Source organism: Pleurodeles waltl, chromosome 8 (assembly GCF_031143425.1).
Source record: "Pleurodeles waltl isolate 20211129_DDA chromosome 8, aPleWal1.hap1.20221129, whole genome shotgun sequence".
In the NCBI taxonomy this organism is placed as follows: domain Eukaryota; kingdom Metazoa; phylum Chordata; class Amphibia; order Caudata; family Salamandridae; genus Pleurodeles; species Pleurodeles waltl.
In genome coordinates, this window is record NC_090447.1 from 1,421,514,096 (window position 1) to 1,421,540,892 (window position 26,797).

At 45.7% G+C, this 26,797-nt stretch overlaps 1 protein-coding gene across 4 annotated transcripts in view; it reads left to right on the top strand.

Moving 5' to 3' along the window:
• Positions 1-26,797, top strand: part of LOC138248711 (E3 ubiquitin-protein ligase TTC3-like) — a 1,399,506-nt gene that overhangs the window by 654,701 nt on the left and 718,008 nt on the right. For all 4 annotated transcript variants that reach the window (XM_069202543.1, XM_069202544.1, XM_069202547.1 and 1 more), the window contains exon 30: positions 16,630-16,686. In XM_069202543.1, the coding sequence (XP_069058644.1) occupies positions 16,630-16,686 (57 nt within the window). The remainder of the gene's footprint in view (positions 1-16,629; positions 16,687-26,797) is intronic.

Sequence of the window (26,797 nt, forward strand, 5' to 3'; positions counted from 1 at the left end):
GACTGCAGTAGTATCTTTGCAATCTTTTCCAGGAGGGGGACTTGCAGTCTCGGCAGGGCATATGCGCTCATGAGCATAATTTCACGTTGTCCCCATATTCCCTCCACTCCTACAAAGCGTCCATCTACATCCTCCCATTTACGAGTGACCCTGGATGGGGGGGGGGTCCTACGGATCATTATTGCCACCCCCCTAGAGCCGGATGTGTACCATGCATGCGCAAGTACTACATAGGGGCCTCTTGCCAGAAAATCACATCTTGTACCTTTCAGATGAGTTTCCTGTAGGAGTACTATGTCTGACTTTTGTCGCTTGATATATTGGGAGACCAAACCTCTTTTGACTTTATCCCCTAGCCCATTAACGTTCCATGCGAGGACTGTAAATCCTCCTTCACTCTCTGGGAGTGACAATCTATTTCTATGTCTTTGGGTCATCTTGCGTTTTAGATTTTCCCATTTGGGCTCCGGTGTCCCCATTCTGTGTTCTATAGGGATTTCGTCTTTTGTTTTGAAATGGTGCTATCACTGCCTGCGTGTTTGAGCTAATTAGAAAACTTAATATAAACCGTATATCAAACAACCGTTGAAAACTAGTTCCCCCGCCCTCCCCCCACCCTACCTCCCATAGGTCCCTGTGAGCTTGATTTCCCATGTCCCAATCCCACTAGAGTCCGGAGGTCTGTGGCCCTCCCTTCCACCCCTTATTATCCCTTACTATGTATGGCTAAGAAAAATGTTCAAACCACCCCTATTTACGGGGGGTGTTTTGTGAGTCCGGAGAGGGCAGAGACGGCTGCTCCATTCTTTAAATTCTTGGATCTTGCAGGTGCCCCTCCAATTCTCTTAATATCCGTGGGTCTTTTTCAACTTCCATCCTGTCTATGGCCTCTAGTAATGGGTGCGGGGAGCTCTCTCTCTGTCCGGATCTTTCATTTGGGGTTTGCTGATCGTCGACATGCTGCTTGTTTTGTGACCAGTTCCTTTTTTCATAATTTCCCTCCGAGTCAGTAGTGTCTGCTCTTCCCTCAGCTCTTCTAGGATTTCTCCAGGGCGTGTTTCTCCCTGTCCTCTGTCTTCTTCTGTCTTTGCGCACCAGGAGGGACCACTCTTTTGGTCTCGTTCCCTCAGTTCCTTTAGGTGTCCTGTTGGATTCAGCAGTTTCATCTTTCCTGAGCCTGGGTCGTTCCTCAATCCAGTCCCAGGCGTCTTCTGTGGACTGAAAAAAGAAAGTTTTCCCTTGGAACATGACCTTTAGTTTTGCCGGGAAGAGGAGCATATATCTGAGCTGGAGGCCACGTAGCCTGGCCTTGACTACGTCAAAGGCACGCCTTTGTCTTTGTACTTCTCTAGTATAGTCCGGGAAAACTAATATCTTCGAGTTTTCGTGCCTTATTTCTCCCAACTTTCTGGCCTCCGTTAAAATTGTGTCTCTGTCCTGGTAATTGAGAAAACGGGCTATCACTGGTCTAGGGGGGGCCCCTGGGGACCAATTCCGATCAACGCTTCTTACTTCAAGGGCTTCTCATTTGTTCCCTCGTCCTGGGGTCTTCTTCGATTCTAGGGCTCCTCCCTAATCCCGATGCCGATATCCGCGTCTTGGCTGGGCCTGCCTTGGTGAACTCACTTTTAGGCCACTGCGGAGCACTCAAGGGTCTTCGAGCCCCTTCCTAGACCCTCTCCCATTGGGGGCGTCTCAGGGGGAATCTCAGGTTCGGGGGCTTGGATCTCCCGTCAGTTTTGCTTCTCTTCCTCCCCGCCGCCTGTGTCAGTGTCCGCGCCCCGCTTAGCGCTGCTTTCGGATCTCACCTTCAGGCAGCCTCCGATCATTCAACGGTCTTCGTGCCGCTTTCTAATCCCTTTCTAGGCGTTGGCGTCTCGGTGGGTTTCTTCGGGATCCTGACCTCAGGGCCTTCAGTACACCTTCTCTCTACTTTCTCCTCTCTGCTATTTCTTCCTTCTACGGGCCGCTTTTATTCAGCCCTGTCAGTCCCAGTCTGTCTTCCCCTCGTTCCCTTCCGAGGGCCGTTATCCGTTTCGTGGCCGTTCTCTCAGGATCTGTGGGAACTGGGGGGTACAGGGACTCTTCTTTTCTCCGCGGGCGGTCCCTGAGGGGCGATTACTGCATGTAGGATCTCTTTTCCTGGAGGCCGTCTCGGAGCTCCGCAAGACGCGTCCGACTACGGCGCCATCTTGGCTCCTCCCCCAAGTAATGCAAGGTTTAATCATTTCCCAGAACTCAGAAACCTCCTCACATGACCACGCCAAATGGAAGAAAGTGGCTCCCTCCACCTAGCAACGGGCACATCTCGCCTTCCTGTTCGGGTCAATCTGGTTAATTTTAGCCGCTGTTGTATATGCGCGATGTATGAAGTTGAAGTGAATCTCTTGTTGCAGGATCCTGATTTCACTAAACCACAAGCATGCTCCCAGTCCGAGTCCACTAAAGGTCTACCTCCCAGGCCACCCGCTCGATATTACTGCTTTGTCTGATCCTCATGGAAAGCCTTATAAAACAGGGAAATCAGATGTCTACCCTCCCCCAACTTAGCAATCCCCCTAGTGTCTGTGAGGATGGAGGGCCTGCTGGGACATATCTCTTTCAGATAGGATCTTTTAAGTTTGACATCTACAGTTACTAATTGATGCCTACATTTGGATTTTGTTTCATTATTGTGGGCTTCACCAAGAATCCCAAGAGCAGAGGAAATATGCTACAGTCAATGACTTTGATACATATTCTCCTTTAGAATATGTACACGTGCAGTTTTTCCACTATGTAAAAAAATCAGAGTAAATTATGCAGAATTGTGCATTTGAACACATAGCTTTTTTTATTTTAAAAACATGTTCAGTTGGAAAATATTTCACCTTTTTTGGGAAACTTGTGCCTATGTATCCATAACATTTATGGCTGTAGACACTTGTTCTTCATACTCCTGCCTTCTACTGTTGGGCCTGACATTTGAAACTTTTTATGTTTGAATATGATTGAGTCACAAGACTTTTGTGACTCTACCCTTGGTCTACATTGCACAATTCCAGCACACTGGCTTCATCTCAGATTGTTTTTTTTTTTTCTACCATCAGGGTCACACTTTCAGGAATGCTGCTCCAAGAATGACGTGTTCCACACCGTTTTTTTTGCTACCAGCTACTCTGCCTTCGAACCCTGCAACGAAAATTACATTATTGCACTGCTGAGAGATTCCATCTTTGAGACTCAGCCTTTGATGAACTTTAAATCTTCTTTTTCGTCCTTTGGAGAATGCACTAAGTGCAAGGGTATGGAAAAACCAGAACCAGTATCTGTAAACTGTGCCTCTCACGAAACAACAAGGAGATCTTCTGCAATGTGTGCTGTGCTTTCACTTGAAAAAGACCTTTTGGTAGTGGAGGAATAGAGGGGTGGGCTTATCATAAAATGCAGGAACAGGTGTCATTGGAGACGTCTGAATTTTTGGGGGCTGAGGAAGAAGTCGGCGCCCCAGCATTGCAGCAGGCAAGAAAGAGAGAGGCCAGAGACCGCCTTCTAGGAGGTTTCCATGTCCGAGGAGGAGGAGTTCTTGAGTCTGTGGCAAAACAAATGCCTGCTCCCAGGACTTGTAGACCAAGTCAGCTTCCTGTGCTTCATCTGCGCCACATGCAGCAGAAGGTCAGTCTTGAGGCCCGAAACATCCTCTGACGGGGGCAGAGCACTGCTCCTGCAGGAGTCTGGCACTGAGCTGAAAACAGAAGAAAACTTGAGAGACTGGGCCAAAGTCAGCAAAATCTCCATTCACAGGTACTGAACCATGCCACGCTTCAATGCGGTCTTTATGTTGAGGCCCTGAAAAGCTGCACTTGAAGTGAAATTGATGCTCAAAGCTGTGCCGCCACCGGCATTGAAAGCAACACCGAAGTCACCCTCCATACTGAATTCAGAAACCACCAAGGAGCTGGACTTCAAAAAACTGACTAGGGTTCTAGATACAAAGCAGAGGAAACTGTTTATTCATCTGGATGTCAGGAATAGTCTTGTCAAGCCCCACCCCTAGGAGTTACCTGGATCCCAAAGACACACAGACTGGCCTTCAAAGATGAGCCAGGCATTGACCCTTCAATTTACCTATACCTGAAAGGATCAGGGACTCAGCCACTAGTTCACCTCTATTCCCACCCTCACTTAAAAAACCTCCACCACCTCTATCCCCACGCTCCCCTTCTGCATTTTCATATGTCCGCACTAGTCTCAGTCTACACTCCTCTGTCACAGACCACTCTTGTAGCCCCACAAGACACTTCTGGTGAACACTTCAGGCCCAGAAGGACTATATAGTGGATCCCAAATTTAAAACCTACCATTCTAAGGCATCACATCCAGACAAATACTACTGCCTACCATGTGCTAATACAATGGGCTGCTTAACACCATCAAGTGAAGATGCACACAGTGTAGGAGGAAAATTACTCCTGAGTTGAGACCCTCTCTAAAACAGAGCCAATGTGCATTACCCTCCCATGCTGAAGGGAATGCTCAGTTGAACTATAAACCACTTTAGAGGATGTATAAAGTCCAAAGTGGTCACCCTCTGGGTTGGAAAAAAGTACAGAGTGGCACCGCTGAGCCTGCACATATCTGTGAGACCCTGAGTATATTCATGACTATTTGGTTGTGCACACCACCCATGGGAGGGTATCCACACAAGCATCAGTGGATGCTCCAGCATCTTAAAATGAGTCCAAGCAAATTGAAGCAACGGGGAGGCTTGTAGTGCCTAAAGCAGACACCCATGAATGCATTGCCAAGTGTCTCCCCTCTTGGTACAACCAGTACCATTGGGAGGAAATGGAGGAGCTGCTGAAGTACCTCCCTTAGGCCCAGAGGAAATAGGGACAGGGGCTAGTTGCTGATGGCAAAAATATCAGCAATGCTAAGATACTGCCGCAAGAGGGATTAACACCAGCATCCTTCTCCGCAAGCATGCTTCGCTCAGGGTATCTGGTTGTGACCCACGGTGCAGCATCACCTCTTGAATGTCTCTTTTGTTGGCAGCAACAGTCCACCCAGTCCTTTCGGGTGGAGTTCCGCCCCCTTTCCGCAGCTGAGTCATAACCGCTTTAATTCATCTTCTGCAGCTCAGGATCACATGATAGAATGATTTATCACATTCTACCTCCCCAGATGGAGGAGCATTACATAGACCAAAGGATGCTTCAGATCATGGAACATGGTTACCTCTTCCTGTCATATCCCCTGGACATGCCACCTGTACCACAGCATCTCCTGAAGGACCACTTATCCATACTCTGCAGCAACGTTCAAAGGTTCTTGGCCAGTGGAGCAATGGAGAGGGTGCTGGGTGGACTGGCTGTTACTCCCATTATTTCATGGTGATGAAAAAGGACAGAATCCTTCATCCCATTCTAGATCTATGCCCTCTGAACATCTTCTGGAAGGAAAAGTTCAAGATGCTGACCCTGGCCCAAGTTTTGTCTGACCTGGACCCAGGAGACTGGATGGTGGCGATTTTCAGTCCAGCTATTTTCACATCCTTGTTCTGCAATCCCACAGGTGTTACCTGCGCTTTCAGGTAGATCAGGAGCATATTCAACTTCAGTTTTCAGGTGTTAACAAAGGAAAGGGTGGTGGTCATAGCACATCTGCAGAGGTTGGGAATACCAGTCTTCCCTTACCTCGACGACGGGCTACTTGAAGGCATCACCTCAAGCAATCATAGGACACCACTGACAACGGCTGGTATGTTGAGACCATTGTGCTTTTCCATCAACGTGCCAAAGTTACACTTGCCCATTATTGTCCTGGACATGGTGCATTTCAGAGCTTTTCTTCCTCCTCAGTGAGTCCAGGACATTGGGTCTATGAGCCCAATTTCTTTTTTACACTTCACCCGGGTCTGGGTGAGAGCAGCTGTGAGGCTTCTGGACCTCTTGGGCACAGAAATCCTACTCATGGAGCATGCCAAATGGCACATGTGGGCTCTGCAGTGGAATCTGAAGTCGGAGTCCATCCGGGTGTTGAAGTAGATTGTGAAAGACCTGCGTCAGTGGCTACTCTACTGCAATTGTACTCCTTTCCCTTACACACCTATAATTAACCACTTTTGGCTTTCCAGCTGCTTGTGCCACATTTATGTAAATACTGACTAAGGAAATAATGGCAGTGCTTGTTTTCAGGTGAATCAATGCACAGTCTATAAATGTATTCCCTTTTGTATCCATAATAAAGGATAATAATCAGGTTACAACTTGAATCAAGTAGAAAACTATGGTTAGATAGATTTTGTCTACTTCCTTTGAAAAACGAAAAATGCTGCAGTTTTTACTACAGATATGAAATATTGAGTGATATAACTAAACCAAACAACCGTTACGTAATATGTGAGTGTTAAATGACCAACAGGAACTCTAGTATAGCTAAATTTAGCTTGAAATATGTTAAAGAAAAATTAAGCATTTCAAATTCCAAAGCAGGCATGCCATAAGTGTTTATTGCCTAACCCAAACAAGAGTGACTAACTTATTTTCTTAGAAATAATTTTAGCCACTCCCATTAAACGTATAAAATGTACAGCAATGTTGGAAGAATTCACGCTTTTTGGTATATGTACAGAATAGGGAATCACATAATTTCAGTTTATAGACTAAATTATAAGTTAAATGAAATTCTTGTTGTATATTCGTAACTATGGTTATGCCCATAAGCCATGTCTCTTTTCTGGTTAACTTCCATTGTTTCCTTTGATTTGATCCTGGAGCCACCAGATACTTGCTACTATATTAAATGTGTGGCAGTAATTAGGGGTGGGCGGAACTTGGGGGAGCTTGACTGCAGAATTCCAGGGAATTAAATAAAAACTGCAAGATTCAGTGGAGTTCCGCCAGCAGGTGGAAACAGGCATGTCACACTTCTCCTGCTGTTATTTAGCACCAGTAGCACACTCCACGCTGAAAAATCAGTGCGAACATTACGAGGTGGTGCATCAGAGGGCTAAGCTACTTAAATTTATTTTCCTGTCGCTCAAGTAGATTTTCTACTTGGGCAGCAGTCTTCTGACCTTGAACAGTTGTGACTGCCCGTGTTACAATAATCTCACCGGATGTCCTTGTAGTGACCAGAAGTTGCACAAGGGGGCCCCAAATCTCACTCACGCTCGCCAACCTACTGATCTGGAGCCACATACGAGAATAAATTCCTCCATGTGGCAGTTGGCAGCATTTTTGTTGGGGCACAAAGTTGTCAAAATTCCACCAATTCCACAGGCAGAACAGAATATTCCTCCTACACCTAGTAGTAATCAATGTTTAAAAAAAAAAAGCTCCTGCTTTCCATTGTTGTGTCTCTTGGTATTACATTTTTGAAATTACATTTGACAGCTGGGATAAGGGCCCTAATTTAGCAGATCACCCACGGCCTTTATAATAAAATTACAGAAAATCACTTCAGTCCTGTTACAGAAACTGCTTTGTTTCCGATTAATATGATCACAAAGATAGGTAAATATTTCAACCAAAAAACGTATGTGATCAAAGCACTCACAGTAAGTGGATCAATAACTTTCCTATGTCAAAAGAATACAAATATTTGCTTATCTTCTTTTTTTCAAACACAGAGATCATGAAAACAAGTAATTAAAAATAAATTGCCATCCGAGCCAAAGGTTAGTTTCCAGACCACCACTTGTATGATATAGAAAAGGTTTGCTGGCTGTGGTATCATATAGAAAACCTTTGAGGCTCTGTTGAAAATTGATGTTCATATAGTCTGAACAGCCTTTAACTCATTAATGGCTTAATGGTAGCTAGTTTTTAGTCCCACCATTTAAAGCGCACGCAAGGCAGATGATCGAATACTCATCAATCATAAACCACAGAAGATGGGTTGAGAATTAGGTTTGAATGAAAATGATGACGTACTTTGAAGAAAGATATTGACATACCATTTACAATGGTATGCTTTTGGAGACATTTTCAAATTACTGAAACAGAACTCTTGTTTTGTGTTTCCATGCTAAAGGTTACTATAATTTTGTACAAAGATCTTTCTTTTTTTTATTTTTATTGTTGAACATCTTTGCAGATAGGTCGGGCATAGTGAGAACTGGTTTGAATTTGTAGTTCTGGTGGCTACTTCTAATTGCTGATTCCTCACTTTGTGAAAACCCCCAGCCTGAATCCGAAGATTTTTCTCAACAATTCCAATGCATGAAGGTAGGTAGCATTGTGAGCCTCCCGGAAGTGACATTAGGGCCACATGTAACCACCACCACCCAGCATCAACATCAGTTCCTTTCTTTCCCCACCTTGCGAAGTGGATCTGGAGCTTGCTTCTTCGGGTTCAGTCAGCTGACAGAATACTTTCTCTCATAATTTTCCTCTTTGCAAGGGACAATGTCATCCCTCAAAATGATAGGCTTTAAACCCTGTGAGGATTTCCACAAGCAGGTGTCAGTGACTGTCCCCACAAGGTCTGTCTCTGGTGTTTGAACACCTTGCATGACTTCAAATCATGCGGCACCTGTGCTCAGATGAATCAAAAGTTCATCTGGGACCACAAAGCTAAGCTCTACATTGCTGATCCACTTTGCTCAGTCCTGTTCGAAGCTGAGGATACCTTCTAACTCCCGAAGCCATTCCTGAGAGATAGTGTCATCCCACTCCAAGTCTTCAGTAAATTAGAGTCAAAGAAAAACATAAGGAGTCAAAGTATGATCTCCCCCCCCTTCCCTCCACTGATGTTGAGAAGTTGTGTGGATGTCAGGGTACCACTCAGTGTCGATCTTGACCACCCATTACAGAACCGGTTCCCGAGCTAGTCACCTTTCAACCTGAGTTCCCAGGGCCATTGGTGACGCCAAAGCAGCTCAGTTGCACATTTTTGGTACCATACTGTATTGCTCCACTGCGCTCTTGGGCCCCACGGATCCAATGAGGCCTTCTGCCAGGTTACAGTCAATCGATCCGTCCCTGACACCATCTGTGCCTCTTGACCCCAGTCTAGGTCCGTCCTCTACTACAGGGCTGGTGCCTCCCCTGACTGCTCATACTACATTGAGACCTGCACCAGCCCTCATCTGTCAACACCGACACTGATGATGTTCGAGGAAGATCCCATAGTCCTATTAGACTCTGAACCAAGTCCAACATGACTTCGGCCGAAGTTGCACCCATCTCCACCTCAAACCCAATTAGACTCAGAAGGAATAAATCCATTGTCGCAACACTTTTCAGACCCAGAGCCAAACAACAATGATTAGGGCCATGACAAATTACAAATTTAGGATGAGGATTTATTTTTGGACATCCAGGAGATCAGTGCCTGGATGCTTTTCCCGACATTGGCCTTATCTCACTACCTGGTTCCTCCACAGAGGATTTGCGATTTTTCACTATAGTCATCAGGGGTGCAGTAGGAGTCTCTGACCTCCAGGTACCTTCATTGGAGGTAAAAACAAAAAAAAAAAAAGTCCTTACCATGATCCTGTAACCAGGGCTGACTTCTGTAGAGCCTTTCACCCCAGTCAGTGAAGCAGTCACAAACATTTGTGTGGCACCTGGGCAAAACCAGAATCTTGCACACCTGTCAATAGACAAATTGCCAGATGACACAGTCTGGTTCCAGGGGACCCATCCTTTCTCCTCCAGATCCCAACACCAGAGAAGTCTAGTAGTTGAAGCCTTCACTGACAGGCTAAACGCTAATGCGTTTACCACTATCCTGTTTAGGCGGTGTCCAAATGTAGAGAGGCATTCAGAAACCAGATTTTCTCCTCTGCCAGCCTTGCCCTGAGGCCTGTGAATACAAATTGTCTCTGGGGCTCTAATCACATGTGTTGTGGGACATGGTGAGCGCCATCATGCCCGCAGTACTGGATGATCTTTGAACCTATCTCCTACAAATTATACAGCATGATCACAAGGCAGAGAAGTATATCATTCACTCAGGCCTGGTCACTACTGACTTTTTTGATAGAGCAATACTTGGTGCCTGCATCCGAGGTCGGGATTCAGTGCTAGTCCTGTTACTTTCTGGTGTCGAAGAAGGAGGGAGGACTTTGTATTATTTTAGATCTTCACCTGAACTGAACATTCAATCTGCTCGCTGTGGCCCAAGTCCTGCCAGCCCTAGATCCAGGCAACTGTATAATGGTGTTGGCTTTGCAGGAAGCTTATTTTCACGTCCCTATTCTTCAGTACCATAGGTGTAACCTTTGGTTTCACGTGGGCCATAAGTATTTTTAGTTCTCTGTTTCCCTTTAGTTTTACAAGTGCACCTTCGGAGTTCGTGAAAAAGATGGTGGTGGTGGTAACTTCCTATCTTTGGAGGTTGGGAATACAAGTCTTCCGATACCTTGACAACAGCTTGCTGAAGGCTGGCTCCCCTCAGGCAGTTGTCATTCACCTCCACATGAGAGCCAACCTCTTAACATCTCTTGGATTTTCCATCAATGTGCCAGAATCACACATGACTCCTTCACAGAGTCTCTCTTTGATTGGAGCCACTCTGGATACAGTTGTGTTGTGAGCTTTCCCTGCAACTCAACAAGTTCAGGACATGCAGACTATGATACATTGTTTCAACCTTTTACCTGTGTCTTGGTGAGAATGGCTCTGAGGCTTGGCGTCCCGCATCCCCCTAGTGGACCACAGTAGGTGTCATTCGGGCTCTACACTAAGGGAACTTCTCAAATTCCATCCAGGTGTTGGAGGAGACGGCAAAAGATTTGCAGTGGTGACTGCTGCTGAACTAGTGACAGACCCCTCTCCCTGCCCCACGCAGCGGTAATGGTCGTGATGTATGCAACATTGCTGGGCTGCGGATGTCATCTGGGAGAGGTGGAGATCAGTGGACTCTGGTCTCTGCAAACATATGCCTTCACATCAATCTGTTGGGATTGCAAGTAATTCGCTTGGCTCTAAAAGCTTTTCTTTCATTCATCAAGGGGTACATGTGCAGTTCTTTACAGATAACACCACCAATTGTGGTACTGCAACAAGCTGGTGGAATGGGGTCATGGGCCCTGTGCCAGGTGAGTCTATGCCTCTGCATCTAGGGCATCTCCCTGATCTTTAAAAACTAGAGTGGACAAAATCAGCTGATGTTATCTAGTGGATCATAAATGGTGACTCTACTCAGAGGTGGTGCAGGGAGTCTTTTGGCAATGGAGAGAACCCTGGCTTGATCTTTTCATCACAGCAGGAACGTACGTTGTCCAAACGTCTCCATATTGTAGTTCCCAAGGCTATCCTTCCTTGGAAATACCATTCGGGTAGACTGGAGCTCGGGACTCATCTATGCCTTCCCACCTCTATCATTCCTGCCCACAGTTCTGAAGAAGCTCAGGAACAAGAGGGTCCAAGTCATCCTAGTGGTTCCGAGTTGGGCCAGGAAGATCTGGTATCCTGAACGTCTGCCCATGAGCATCTGTTCTCTGATCCAGCTGCCTCTTCGGCAGCAGGGCAGGGTCCTGCCGCAGAGCCTATGCAACTTACATCTCTGTGCTCGTAGATTAAGTGCTGACAGTTGACTGCTTTTGATCTCCCTTCTAAGAATACATCATTCTGGCAGCTAGGCGTCCTTCTACCAAAACCATCTATGTTGAATGCTGGAGAAGTTTGTTGTATGGTGTTCTTCTAGGTATATCCAGCCTCCCCAATCCCAGTTATCTGGCAGTCTTCTTTTCTCTTTCATTAGCCCAGCAAAGCCTTGCTGTGGCCACAGGTAAAGGTTCTTTGTTGAATTTATCAGCCTTCATACGGTTATCTCTATTGAAATCCCCTGTTGTGATCTGTTTTCTAAATGGGCTGACCTACATGCTTCTGCCAAAACCTTAGGTGACGCCTTGACAGGATCTGAATTTTGTTCCCCATTTCTGATGTGCATCCCAATCGACCCAAGACAGAATTGCCCTCTAAGGTTACTAACCTTGAAGACAGTGTTCCGCATAGCGATCACGTCAGCTCATCACAGGAGTGAGCTACATGCACTCTTTGTTCAGCAACCCTACCCCACCTTCTTCCCAGATAAGCTAGTGGTAAGAACTAACATGGCATTCCCCTCAAAGGTTGTCACACCTTTCCACATAAGGCAGACTTTAATCCTGCTGGTATTCTTTGCCCCACTTCATACATCCAAGGAGAAAGAAAGACTCCATCACTTAGAACCTAGGAGAGCTTTGGGATTTTACATTGATCAGGTTGGGCACCATTAGGTGAACAATTAGCTCTTTGCTGTGTTCTCTTAAACAAAGAAACTGACCATCTCCTGATGGACTGCCCTTTGTATAAAGATGTGCTACAGATTAGACAAGAAACAAAGTTTGGAAGGCCTATGGGTTTACTCCACCAGAGCCAAGGCTGCTACAACCACACTGGGCTGTAGAGTGCCTGTCTCTGATATCTGCCAGGCTGCAACATGGACATCAGTTCACATGTTCATGAAGCACTATTATCTGGATAGCCAGGCCTAGAAGGCGGGGGTACTGTGCCCTTTCAGGCCCTCTGGACTTCATCTCTGCTATTCTGTAGACCTACTACATGTAGAGATACTGCTTATCCTCAACCTTGAGATCTTCTTCCCCATTGACCCTTCTCAATCGGGCTTCAGAGCAAACCACAGGACTGAGACATCACTTATCGCCACCACGAATGTCATTCATCTCATCACCGACAGAGGATGTACATCAGCCCTGTTCTACTGGAACTCGCAGCAGCCTTTAACCCAGTCTCCCATGCCATCCTTATCCAAATGGTCCACGAGGCTGGAATTGAAGGCCCTGCCGTACAGTGGACCTGAGTCTTCCTCAGCGGAGGCTCCCAGCTAGTCAGCCACACCACCTTCTTGTCAGACGAGACCAAGGTAACCGATCTGTGTCGTACCACAGTATTCCTCCCTTAGCCTTTCCCCCTGTTTATCATCTACATGACCCCGCACTATCATTGTCCAGCCCCACACCTTCAGAGTGATATCCTATGCAGGTGACATACAACTGATCCTCTCCCTCTCAGAAGTTACACCTCTCACACAATCCATCTGCATGTGTGACATAGCAGACTGGATGAGCAGGAAGTGCTTCAAGCTCAGGTGAAAAAACTGAAGGGGTATTGTTTGGCAAACACACCTTTCTGTGGTCCCCAGCCTGATGGCCTTCAAACTAAATCCTGCTCCCGTTCACACTAACACCATCAGGAACCTGGGCATCCTAATCAACAGCGAGATCTCCATTGGCAGCCAAGTCAACAGGGTAGCAGCAAAGTGTTTCTATATCCTCAAACTACTTCAGGAACATTTTCAGTTGGTTCCCTTTGGACACCCACAGAATGTTGCCTCAAGCCCTCATCACCTGCAGACTACGGCAGCACACTGTATCTTGTCATCTCCACCAGGTTCACTAAGAGACTTCTAGTTGTGCAAATTGTAGCTATCAGGCTTATACACAATCTACCTCTGTCAGCGTACCTTTTCAAGCACCTGAAGGACCTCCACTGGCTCCCTAACCAAAAACGGCAATCTCCAAATGCCTCACCCTTTCATGAAAAGCACTACACAACCTAGACCCAGCTTAACTCAACGACTGCATCCACTTCCAAATCCCATCCACAAACTTTAGATCAGCGAGCTTAGTCTAGGGCCACATACCCTGCAAACTGCACACTAAAGCAGTTGGACGCTCCTTGTCTCATTTAGTCCCAAGACCTGGAATGAGCTCCCACTCCCCATCAGAGCAGCCAGCTGTGTCCTCAGATTAGAAAACAGAAAACCTGACTTCTCGATCCGGCTCGTCTGACAACTCTGTTTGCACCTTCTAGAGTGCGTTGATACCCTTCCAGATGATTAACGTGCCACACAAATCCTTATAACATAACATGGCCATGTTCTTGTTACAATTAAGTTAATATACCTGGAGGTGGCGCGACACATTGTAAATATGAACATTGTACGGTTAACAATTTATTAAAAGTGGTGGTGAGCTTTGGGGAATTTGCCTCTCATTAGTATATGTGCAAATAGTCTTAAGTATCTGCAAGGGTTTAGTCACTATTTTACCTTAATTTAATTTCAGCGTTCATTTTTTACTTTCCTGTCTGGGCAGATTATTTTCCTACCTCAGAAACCATGCAGTACATCTTCGATACCTTAAACCATGACTGGTGTTTCGTGCTGTAAAGTGTTGATTTAATAATTAAAAATGTAATGACGATATTACAACGTGATGGTAGTGATAGAAGAAAAGATCCACTGTTACAATTCATTTAAAAGAAACCAGCAGCAGAGTCATTAGTAAGCAATCAAGTGATTATCGTTAATGTACTGTAGGCATTGTATTCAAAGTGTTCTATCTGTAACATGATGAGCAGTGATCTGCACAAGCTACTTCAATCACTTGTGTTGCCAACCTCTGTTTACATGATGGTATATTTACAAACAAAACAAACTGGTTTATTCTTACATTATCTTTAGAATTTATTACTGACAAATGTCAAAGATGGTCATGATAAATAAAGGATCAGGGGTGTAGAATTTTATAGAATATCTACTTGTCCATTCGACAGGTTGCTTCATAAATCTACTTGTCCTGTGAAAAAATCTGCTTGTCCTATTGGTGCCATGTAGTGCGACGAATTATGGCAGCAATCGCAATATATAAGAGCTCAGATAATAGCCTCTCTTATTATGCCAGGGCTCATAGTATTGTAGGGGTTGAATACTAGCAGTTCCCTTATTTTGCACCTTTCAGCAGATTTACATACTGGGGCTCAAGATAGGGGTAAGCAGTAGTTCCAGGGTTAGGATGTCCTTTCCAGTCTGTACAAACCTACTAACTTGCATGTTTTAGAGGTTTTCCCCAGCTCTCCTCTAATATTCCCCCATACTGAGACAGGTTGGAAGTTTACTCCTGATGTGGGCTGAGGTAAAACTTCTTCCAGGGTTGGGAAGAGGTGATTGGAGGGTACGTAAACCTGTAAATGCTCAACAGATTTTCACATGTACAAATCTACACATGCTTATTTGGTTGTGATAAAATGTAGTTCACGCATATTTTTGAGGAGTACGATATCTTAGCTTAGTCTGTAAATTCTTGGGAATTCATGAAAGTTGTAAATCTGCATTAATGCAAAGACATGTGCCATGGGTGCACTTTTGTGATTTTCTTTAAGAATTGGCACCTAATTGTTTTCCAAGACTTTTTGTTTTTCTCTCTCTCTCTCAACTGGATTCTCTGTGAATGACAGCATTCTCCTGTTGCCCAGGGAGTGTATTGGCACATAAAGTAGTTTTTTTTCAGTGGCAGGAACTACTGTGGCAATGAGTGCTTTTTGAGATCAATAATATTTTTGCCTTTCACCAATGTTTGTTATGATGGTGAGGGCCTGGCAACTCACAACAATAGCACTTTACAAAAAACCCTGCCACAACAGGCACTTATTGACAAAACCAAAAAGGCTGACCACCAATGTCAGACCTATTAACTTTCCCAATGCTTGTTTATTTTCATGTTTCCCATAATCTTGTTGAATTTGGTTACGCTAATAAAGTATATATAGTTTTTGGGAAATACTAGCATACATCAACACATTTTACTAAATGATGCTTCAAATGAATAGTACCTATTCTGGGAGCATTATATGTAGCATCTGATTGTAAAACTTTGCAAACATGTCTACACCTTTTTATGCTGGAACCACTCTCAGTAGTGCAGTCCGAGCTTACAGCATTTTATTTGAGTGCCTACCCCAATAATAAAGGCTTTGCATTAATGAAACATAAATACAAGTTCAACAGCATTAACATATGAACATAAACATTACCTTAAGTGCAGACAGTGCCCTTCTCTGATCCATAATGTGGTACTGTAAACTGGCAGCCACAGGGTGTGTGCTGCAAGGGGTTGGGCCTACTTGACCCAAAGACCAAATGAACATGAAAACCTGTTGTTCTTGACTCCAACCTATATGTCCCAGGCATCGGGCTATAGAAATTCCACAACCCTGCAGGATTGTCTGTCTGTTTGCAAGTGATCATTTCAAATGTTCATTTGCTCTTAGTATTGGAAACATAAAAGTTGTTTTAGGTTTCTGCTGCGTTTCTCTAAAACATTTATTTCTTTAATTGACACAGTTAAGTAGATAAAAGCAAATGATTATTATGAATTTGAGTTTTAAACTAAGTTAGAATGACATTGTCACTAAGTAATAATAGTATTTTTCTTGATAAACACTGTGATGATCCAATTTAGAAAAACAGAGGTTTCTACTGAGGAAGCTCTTACAGGATTTTCCACCATCTGTGCCATTCTTGAGTGTGGTCCTGTATAATGCTCACATAAATGGTATGGGTTATTAGGGCTCAGGCAGTTGTTTGGAACGAGATTTAGATAACATCAAAATGTAGAACTTGCTGATTATATCCCAAGTGGCAGTATTTTAATATCTCAAGTAGCTTTATTTCAGTATTGCTTTGTGTCCATGTGTTTTGTGAGAAATGTCTGTCTTAGATGCATTGCCTTGAAATGCATCTTATTTGGCATCCTTGTGCTATTGCAATCTATTTGTTAGCCCCAGAGTAGTCACTAAAAGAGCTATTTATGAAGTGCCGATGTCCGTAAAATGTGTTCCCTTTTCTCTTTAGGGTACCAAGATCAAAGTTAGAAATAAAAACAGAAAAAAGAAGCAAAAAGAACCTAAGGTATGACACTTATTTAATTGAATCTTGTTCATATAGCTACTACAGTTATTTTACTTGGACCAGAAAATCATTTACCTGTTTTAAGTATGTATTCACTTCAATGCAAAGATCTGGCTATGTTCCCTTCTGAAGACAAGGTGGTGATGTAGTACAGTGGTTCTTAACCTTTAATCCGAGGACCCCTGCGGGTCCGTGAAGCCTACTCAGGGGATCTGTGACTGCTTAGAAAATGAATAAATATTAAAACATTAGTAAAGTGTTTATAAATGAAGAAGCAAATTGTAATGTTGAAAATGTTAAAATGTTCTATAAATGTAAAGGAATTTGAAACTGGAAGCTAAAAAAATGAGTGTCTTCAGATTGATTCATGGGAGCAGTACAAGTTCATCAAACAAAATACGATATGGGCAATTAGTGGCCTCAGTTTGATTTAGAAACCTCCAACCTTCCCCTTAAAACTTTTTTTTATTTAATATTATTGAATTAAATAAAATATTTTTAGCATTTGTGTATTTGTTTGGCAAAGGCCTGTTTCTGCATTTTTTGCATTTATTTGTTGTTCAGATCATCAACAATGCTGAGGTTGGGGGGTCCCTGGAATCCAATAATGATTCACAGGGGTCCCTGGGTTACAGTAATGTTTAAGTGGGGGTCCACACAAGTGAAGAGGTTAAAAAACCCCAGTGTAGTGCATTTCAGAGACAATCAAAACACAATTGAGTAACTGATTTTATTTTCTGAAGACTAATTCAGCTGTTATTGGTTAGGGCTTACAGGTTAACACATGTTGCTACAACACTTAGGCCCTTATTTAGATCTTAGAGGTAACGGTCCCCCTGCCGGTTTCCGTCTGAAAACCCGTCCGTCACCATGACTATAGCCACTGAGGGTGTTTGTTTGGTGTGAATCTGTGGCCATCTCGGTGCTGACCTAAAACCCCCAGGCCTGTGTCCTGGAACACTTACAATCTGCTTCCTACAGAGCACCCCCAGTCCTCATAGGATTCCATTGTAAACCCAGCGCCAACCTTGACCTCTGCACCCAGCCGGCCCCGTGTTGCTAGTGGTGCAGTTTTGGGGTCAGCCTAAACTTTGATCTGTAGATATCCTAACCCCTGAAAACTGGAATCGTGAGTCGTGTACTTAACTGTTAACCGTGCTAACACTTTTTCCCCCTAGCACTCTATTGACTACTATAAAAAGAAATTGCACTGTCAGCTTTTGAAATTGAAAAGTGTTACTTATTTGTAAACTGCTTTACCTGCAAAAACCAAAGGACATTTGATACATATGCTTGATACCTATTTACAACTGTACCTACCTGCAACAATGACCTTCTGGTTCTAGTGATAAAGTAACAAAATATATTTTTGCTATATAAAAACAATTGTCCTGGAGTTAGTCATTGAGTGTGTGCCTTATTTCTTTTGTTTTTATTTTTATAACTCTGTTTTTATTGAGTTTGAAAAACATAATAACAATAAACATACAGTGCAGTTCTGGTTATTGCGAGACATGGCAGTATTATTATATTACAGTACCAGATGGCCTCATTCACATAAATCCATGCCAAGAGACGATGGCAACCACTGCGACCTAAGTTCCCGCTGGGCCCCCCACCCCGCTAAACATCCACCTGAGACCAGTCATTACACAGATTATATACAGTAGAAACATGTCCTCACCATAGTTGGCCGTCAAATATCTAATTGGTTCAAGGCGTACTTACACCCCCCTCATCCTCCGTGCTTCCTGCAGAATTTGGGTCCTCCATCCAGCGAACCGTTCCAACAATGCGCCCCAGTCAACTACATCTGTTAAAGAACCCTCATCACTGCCCCCCATTCCATTAAGTCTCGCAACCAACAGGGGATTGAAGGACTCGGGGCACTCATGCAAACAATAGCTACCCTGCGCCTGGCCAAAACCAACACCAACTGCGCAAGCTTGTATGGGATACTCCAGCCCCGTGGGATCTGCACTACCCACAAGAGACATAGCAGTGGCGTTGCCTCCATACCCAATTCTGTGACCTCCTCGACTCTCCCTACCACTTCCTCCCAGATTTCAAATACCACCCTACAGGTCCAAGCCAAATGTAGGAAGAAAGCACTAAAAGCGCCACACTGAGGACACCCCGCCCTGCGTCCCAGGTCAATCCTGTTTAGTCAGCTAGGTGTGAGTTATGTCCTTTGCACGAAGTTGAAATGCAAGAACTTGAATCTATTATTACACGACACCGTGCACACCAGTGATAATGCCGGATCCCAATCGGCGTCCTCCATGCATTCACCCAATTCACGCTCCCACACCCTACGTGCCACACTCATCCCGTTTGGGTGATCATCCTGAAGGGCTTTGTAGAACCGGGTGATCAGGTGTGTATCCTCACCCCAATTTATAAGTTCATTCAGCCCCGTCGAGGCCTGCGGGCCATTGGGAAAACAACACCAAATCTCACGAGCCACACTCTCCATTTTTGTATGTTGTAAAAACTGCCCAGGACCCAGACCGAACATATCCTGAGCTTCATTAAAGGAAATGAACTCTCCTTTAGGGTATAGATCTCCAACCACTTCACAGCCTCCCGATGTCCAGCCCTCCATGGACATCAGATTTTCCATTTCCCTAAAGTGTGGCAAGTCCCATGTCCTCCACTCTCTGTCAAACGGCGCCAGTCGGAGCACAGTCTTGATGGCATGCTCCCAGATCCAGGCTGTGGTCTTGACCAGATAGGAAACGACCAACTCAGACCGACCACCCGCCATCAATAGATGCGCCAACTTCCGTCTGTCCAGCAGTCCTGCAAACAATCTCTTTTTCCAATTGTCAGACTCGGTCATCCACTTCGCAGCATGCTGCAGGTGCGCCACGAAGTAATAATGTCTGATGTTGGGGTTCGCCAACCCTCCCCCATTGAGATCCCTCTGCAGTACAGGCAGCGCCACCCTACTATGTCGACCGGCCCAGACTAGAGAGATCAGCAAACTATCCAGCCGCCCAAAAAGCTGAGCGAACAGCGGAAACCGGGAGTTCTGAGTCAGGTACAGTCACCGCAGCAGGAACACAATTTTTGCAACTGCAGCCCTACCTATTACAGAAAAGAGGTAATCTGTTCCAGAATGAGACCGAACGCTCCAGGCCGGCAGTCACACGTTCTACATTATGCTTTTTGTGCGCCACCTCCTTGTGAGTGACCCACATGCCAAGATACCGGAAACTCTCTACCTCCCACCTGAGTCCCACACTCTGCAAATCATTATTTGGGACATTGTAAAGGGACCCCAAGGGAAACAGGATTGACTTCTTCCTATTTACCTTAAGACCCGAGACTACTCCGAATTCACCCAAAATCTGTAGCAACAAGGGCACGGAAGCACTAGTTTCCTGAAGATATACCTGCATATAGGGAAACAATTTGTGTAGTCTGGCCCACCCGGATACCCCAGGGTCCTAGCTCATCTCGGAACCAGATCACCAGCGGTTCTACCGCTAGGGCAACGAGAATTGACGAGAGCGGGCATTCCTGTCTAGTACCCCTGCCGATCTCCCAGGAGTCCGATAGCTCACCACGTACCCGAACCCGCACAGAGGGGGCAGTATACAGTAACCTCACCCATGCGCAAAAACCTGGGCCAAACCCATACCCTGCAATACCTCTAAGAGATAGTCCCATTCAGTAGTGTCAGAGGCCTTCTCTAGGTCCAATGACACTAGTGCCAGCTCATCCTCCTCACCCTCAGTTTCATGCAGAACGTGTGCCAGGCGATGCAAGTTATAGTTCGTGCTGCACCCAGGAATAAACCTGCATTGATCCTTGTGCACCAAACTCCGAATCATCCCACGAAGCCGAGTAGCAAAAATCTTACACAATATCTTTACATCACCATTCAGCATGGTAAGCGGGCGATAGGAAGAAGGGTCCCCGGGATCCCCCCAGGCTTAAGCATCAAGCACACAATGCACTGGCACATGGTTTCTGGCAACATGCCTCGGTCTTAGGCCTCCTTGAACACCGCCAGGAGCCTCTCCCACAGGAGCAGGGAGAACATCTGGTACAACTCAACCAGAAAACCATCACCCCCCGGAGATCTAGATTTGGTCATCGCATTGATTGCCTCACTCACTTCCTCCACAGTAAGAGCAGCCTCCCAAACATCCCTACTCTCTTGCTCCAAACGCGGGAGCCGCATCCGCTGCAGAAATCGCCCCACACCCTCTTCTGGAGGTGGCACACCACCTCTCGATAGCCTCTGTAGGTGCTCCATCAACACCCGAAGGATGTCTGTAGGAAAATGCCAACTTCCTACAATGTCCATACGTTTAGTGATCATCTCACCACTTGTGTTACTAATGTGCACAGCGGGGGGCATCTCCACCTCCCGTTTCAGAATCCACGCTAATAGCTTGCCAGATGTATTCCTCTCCCTGTGTAGACGCTGCCTATATGTCCTGAGTGTGATGCTACTCAGCGTGACCCAACAACTGTTAACCTCCTTGTACAACCGGAGTTCCTTCCTTTCAACTATTCTCATATTTGGTGATTGGTGCTGCAGAGCCCCTAACTTCGCCTCCAAACTTGTGAGTTCCTGCTCCATTTGTGTACGTACCCCGCATGCAGTTCCTATGCAGACCCCCCTGCACTTCTGCCTTCAATGCCTCCCACTCAATACCCCTAAACGTCATTGTGTTCCAGTTCAAGTCTATATAGTCTTTAATGGCCTCCCCAACCTTGACCCGACACCTTGCATCAGTTAGGAACTCCGCAGGCATGCACCAGGTACGTACTGATCCAGCTGCAGCAGCCCCCCACTGCAGGCGCATCAGCACAGGTGTGTGATCAGATAAGAACCTACCTAAGTGTGTTACATCTGAGACCTGCGTGCTACTCAGTCCGCCCAGAAGAAACCGATCCAGCCGACTATAAGTGTTATGTGTTTTGTAGTGGCACGTGTACTCCCTACCCCCTGGATGCAGCTCCCTCCATCCATCCCATAATCCTAAATTACTCATATCTTCGGTGAGGGATTTCACCATCAAAGGATTCGTTCCCAGCCTCGGCGGGAGATGGTCCATTTCCCCATTCAGTATACAGTTATAATCTCTAGCCCACACAATAGGCCCATGCACACCCTCACTCAAGATCTCTGGTATTCTGGCATAAAAGTAATGTTCATCTGTGTTGGGTGTATAAGTGTTAAGGATAATGATGAGGGATCCATCCAACATGCCCTCCACAAGAATGTACCTACCCTCGACATCTACTTCACTGTACACGTGGGTGAACGGGAACCCGGGGCCACCCATATGGTTATGCACCTTGCATAGGAGGAGTAGGAGTAGCAGTATGAGAATGAGAACATCTGACCTGCCACTTTTTGGGAAAAAAATGTAGCTTCCTTGTCAGATATCGGCATTTCGTGAAGACAAGCACTATGGACCTTATTTCTCCTCAGGAAGGAGTGTACACTGTAGCGCATGTGTAGGAAGTTGGCTCTGTACATACTATCTCAAAGTGAAAGATAGTGTGCACAGAATCCAAGGGTTCCCCTTAGAGGTTGATAGTGGCAAAATTAGATAATACTAATGCTCTATTTTGTGGTAGTGTGGTTGAGCAGTAGGCTTATCAGAGGATAGTGTTAAGCATTTGTTGTACACATACAGGCAATAAATGAGGAACACACACTCAAAGACTTAACTCCAGGCGTATAGGTTTTTATATAGAAAAATATATTTTCTTAATTTATTTTAGAACCACAAGATTCAAGATTTGAGGTAAGTACATAAAATGCAAGGTACTTCACACAGCAAAGTATAGAACTTTGATTTAAAACAGTAGTACACACAGTTTTGGTTAAAATGACAATAAGCTATTGTAGGAAAGTACCATCTTGCCTGGCATGTTACCCCCATTTTTACTGTATGTATGTTTGTTTTTGCATGTGTCACTGGGATCCTGCTAGCCAGGACCCCAGTGCTCATAAAGTATGCCCTGTATGTGTTCCCTGTGTGGTGCCTAACTGTATCACTGACGCTCTGCTAATCAGAACCCAGTGTTTATGCTCTCTCTGCTTTTAAAATTGTCACTGCAGCCTAGTGACTAATTTTACCAATTCTGATTGGCACACTGGAACACCCTTATAATTCCCTAGGATATGGTACCTAGGCACCCAGGGTATTAGGGTTCCAGTAGATCCGTATGGGCTATGCCATCCATAGAGAGCTCAGACAATTCTTACACAGGACTGCCACTGCAGCCTGAGTAAAATAACGTCCACGTTATTTCACAGCCATTTTACACTGCACTTAAGTAACGTATAAGTCACCTATATGTCTAACCCTCACTTGGTGAAGGTTAGATGCAAAGTTACTTAGTGTGTGGGCACCCTGGCACTAGCCAAGGTGCCCCCACATTTTTCAGGGCAAATTCCCCGGACTTTGTGAGTGTGGGACACCATTACACATATGCACTACATATAGGTCAACATCTACATGTAGCGTCACAACACAATGGTAACTCTGAACATGGCCATGTAACATGTCTAGGATCATGTAATTGTCACCCCAATACCATTCTGCTATTGGGGTGACAATTCCATGCATCCCCGGGTCTCCAGCATAGAGCCCAGGTACTGCCAAACTAACTTTCTGGGATTTTATCTGCAGCTACCGTTGCTGCTAACCCTCAGATAGGTTTCTACCCCCCTGGGGCCTGGGCAGCCCAGTCCCAGGAAGGCAGAACAAAGGATTTCCTCTGAGAGAGGGTGTTACAACCTCTCCCTTTGGAAATAGGTCTGAAGGACCTGAGAGGAGTAGCCCCTCCTGGCCTCTGGAAATGCTTTGTAGGGCACAGATGGTGCCCTCCTTACATAAGCCAGTCTACACCTGTTTGGGGATCCCCCCAGCCCTGCTCTGGTGTGAAACTGGACAAAGGAAAGGGGAGTGACCACTCCCCTGACCAGCACCTCCCAGGGGAGGTGCCCAGAGCTCCTCCAATGTGTCCCAGACCTCTGCCATCTTGGATGCAAAGGTGTGAGGGCCCAATGGACATCTCTGAGTGGCCAGTGCCAGCAGGTGACGTCAGACACCCATCCTGATAGGTGCTTACCTTTCTCTGTAGCTAATCCTCCTTTGTGGGTTTCACCTGTGGGTATCTCATCAGATAACGAATGAAAGAGCTCACCAGAGTTCCTCTGCACTTCCCTCTTCGACTTCTGCCAAGGATCGGCCGCTGACTGCTCCAGGACACCTGCAAAACTGCAACAAAGTAGCAAGAAGACTACCAACAACATTGTAGCGCCTCATCCTGCCGGCTTTCTCGACTGTTTTCTGGTGGTGCATGCTCTGAGGACTGTCTGCCTTCACCCTGCACTGGAAGCGAAGAAGAAATCTCCTGTGGGTCGACGGAATCTTTTCCCTGCCAACGCTGGCACCAAACGTCTGCATCACCGGTCCTCTGGGTCCCCTCTCATCTTGACGAGCGTGGTCCCTGGAACACAGGAGCTGGATCCAAGTGTCCCCGGCAATCCAGTGGCCCTTCTTTCCAAATTTGGTGGAGGTAAGGGCTTGCCTCCCCACGCCAGACAATAATCCTGTGTACTACATGAACTGCAGTTGCTAGGGCTTCTGTGCACTCCTGCAAGACTTCCTTCGTGCACAGCGTAGCCCAGGTCCCCAGCACTCCGTCCTGCATTGCCCAACTCGCTGAGTTAGACTCAGACTTCGTGGGACTCCCTTTTGTTGTGCTGAGTCGACCGTCATGCTCAGATCTTCTGAACGCCTGTTCAGGTGCTTCTGCTGGTGCTGCCTGCTTCTGCGTGGGCTCTCCGTGTTGCCGAGCGCCCCCTCTGTCTCCTCCTCCAAGGGGCGACCTCCTGGTCCTTCCTGGGCCCTGGCAGCACCCAAAACCTTCAACCGCGACTCTTGCAGCTAGCAAGGCTTGTTTGCGGTCTTTCTGCGTGGAAACAACTCTGCATCCTCCAGCACGCCGTGGGACATCTTCTGACCAAAGGAGAAGTTCCTGGCACCTTCCGTTGTTGCAGAATCTTTGGCTTCTTCCACCCGGAGGCAGCACTTTTGCACCTTCATCTGGGGTTTAGTGGGCTCCTGCCCCTCCTGGACACTCGCGTGACTCTTGGACTTGGTCCCCTTCCTTTACAGGTCCTCAGGTCCAGGAATCCATCTTCAGTGCTTTGCAGTCAGTTGTTGTTCTTGCAGAATACCCTATCTCGACTTTACTGTCTTTCTGGGGTAGTAGGGTAACTTTACTCCTACTTTTCAGGGTCTTGGGGTGGGGTATCTTGGACACCCTTAATGTTTTCTTACACTCCCAGCGACCTTCTACACACTACACTAGGCCTGGGGTCCCTTCGTGGTTCGCATTCCACTTTTGGAGTATATGGTTTGTGTTGCCCCTAGGCCTATTTTCTCCTATTGCATTCTATTGTGTCCTACAGTGTTTGCACTACTTTTCTAAGTCTTTTACTTACCTGATTTTGGTTTGTGTGTATATTTTGTGTATATTACTTACCTCCTAAGGGAGTATATCCTCTGAGATACTTTTGGCATATTGTCACTAAAATAAAGTACCTTTATTTTTAGTAACTCTGAGTATTGTGTTTTCTAATGATATAGTGCTAAGTGATATAAGTGGTATAGTAGGAGCTTTGCATGTCTCCTAGTTCAACCTAAGCTGCTCTGCTCTAGCTACCTCTATCAGCCTAAGCTGCTGGAACACCTCTAATGTACTAATGAGGGATAACTGGACCTGGCACAAGGTGTAAGTACCACAAGGTACCTACCATAAGCCGGGCCAGCCTCCTACATTAGTGGTGCAGCGGTGGGATAAGTACTTGTAACTGCTTTACCACTTTGTCATTGGTGCTTTTCATAAGAAAAACATATACCAAATACTTCAGAATATACACATTGACCTAAACAGTTTAACTTTACTTCTCTAAAACCTTCTAAAAAGTTTCTGAAAAGTTCCTGAAAACTTCTAAAAGTTTTCAAAAGTTGAAGTTTGAGGGTCTCTGCATTGAAAGAGGTTTAGCAATTAGAAAGAATCCTACAAAAGATCCTCTCCTCAGCCTTCTCCTAGAAAGTGACCAGAACCAGTCTGGCCCATCCCAGGATCAGGAGTTAGAGGAGGGGGGTAGCCAGTCAGACTCAGAGGAGTCCCCTGAGGTTGCTTGGGAGGGTTCTTCCAAGGACCTGCCAGCTAACAGGCCACCTAGTGACACTGGTAGTGGGAGGGGGTCACATACTAGTAGGGCACCTTTCAGTCCTAAAGGCCAGGTTACTAGAGTCTAGCCAGTTAGGGACAGGTATCTCTCTGCCAATTCCCACATATCTTCTGTGTCTCACAATTCCCAAGCCTCCCACCCTGAGGATAACTAAATGGAAAGGGAACTCAGAAAGCTGAGGTTGGAAGGGGCCAGGCTGAAGCTTAAACATCAGCAGCTGGCCTTAGACAGGGAATCTCTGGATGTGGAAAGAGAAAGGCAGAGGTTGGGGTTAGTTCCCCATGGTGGCAACAGCAGTGTTTTTGATATTAATCCTGTTAGAGAGCAAGATTCCAGAAACCTGCATAAGATAGCCCCCCCCTTACAAGGAGGGGGATGAAATTAACAAGTGGTTTTCTGCACTTGAGAGGGCCTGTATGGTACAGTTGGTCCCTACAAGGCAGTGGGCTGCTATCTTGTGACTATCTTCCACTGGTAAGGTTAGGGAAAGTGATGCTAATAACTAAAATGTTTTGAAGGGTGCACTCTTGTATGGATTTGGCTTAACCACTGAACAATACAGGATTAAGTTCAGGGACACCAGAAAAGAGTCCTCTCAAGACTGGAAAGACTTTGTAGACTGTTCAGTGAAGGCCTTGGAGGATTGGTTACATGGCAGTAAGGTGACTGACTATGAAAGCCTGTATAATCTAACCCTGAGAGAGCATATTTTGAACAATTGTGTGTCTGATTTGTTGCACCAGTACTTGGTAGACTCAGATCTGACCTCTCCCCAAGACGTGGGAAAGAAGGCAGACAGATTGGTCAGAACAAAAGTGAACAGAAAGGTTCATACAGGGGGTGACAAGGATGGCAAGAAGGATGGTA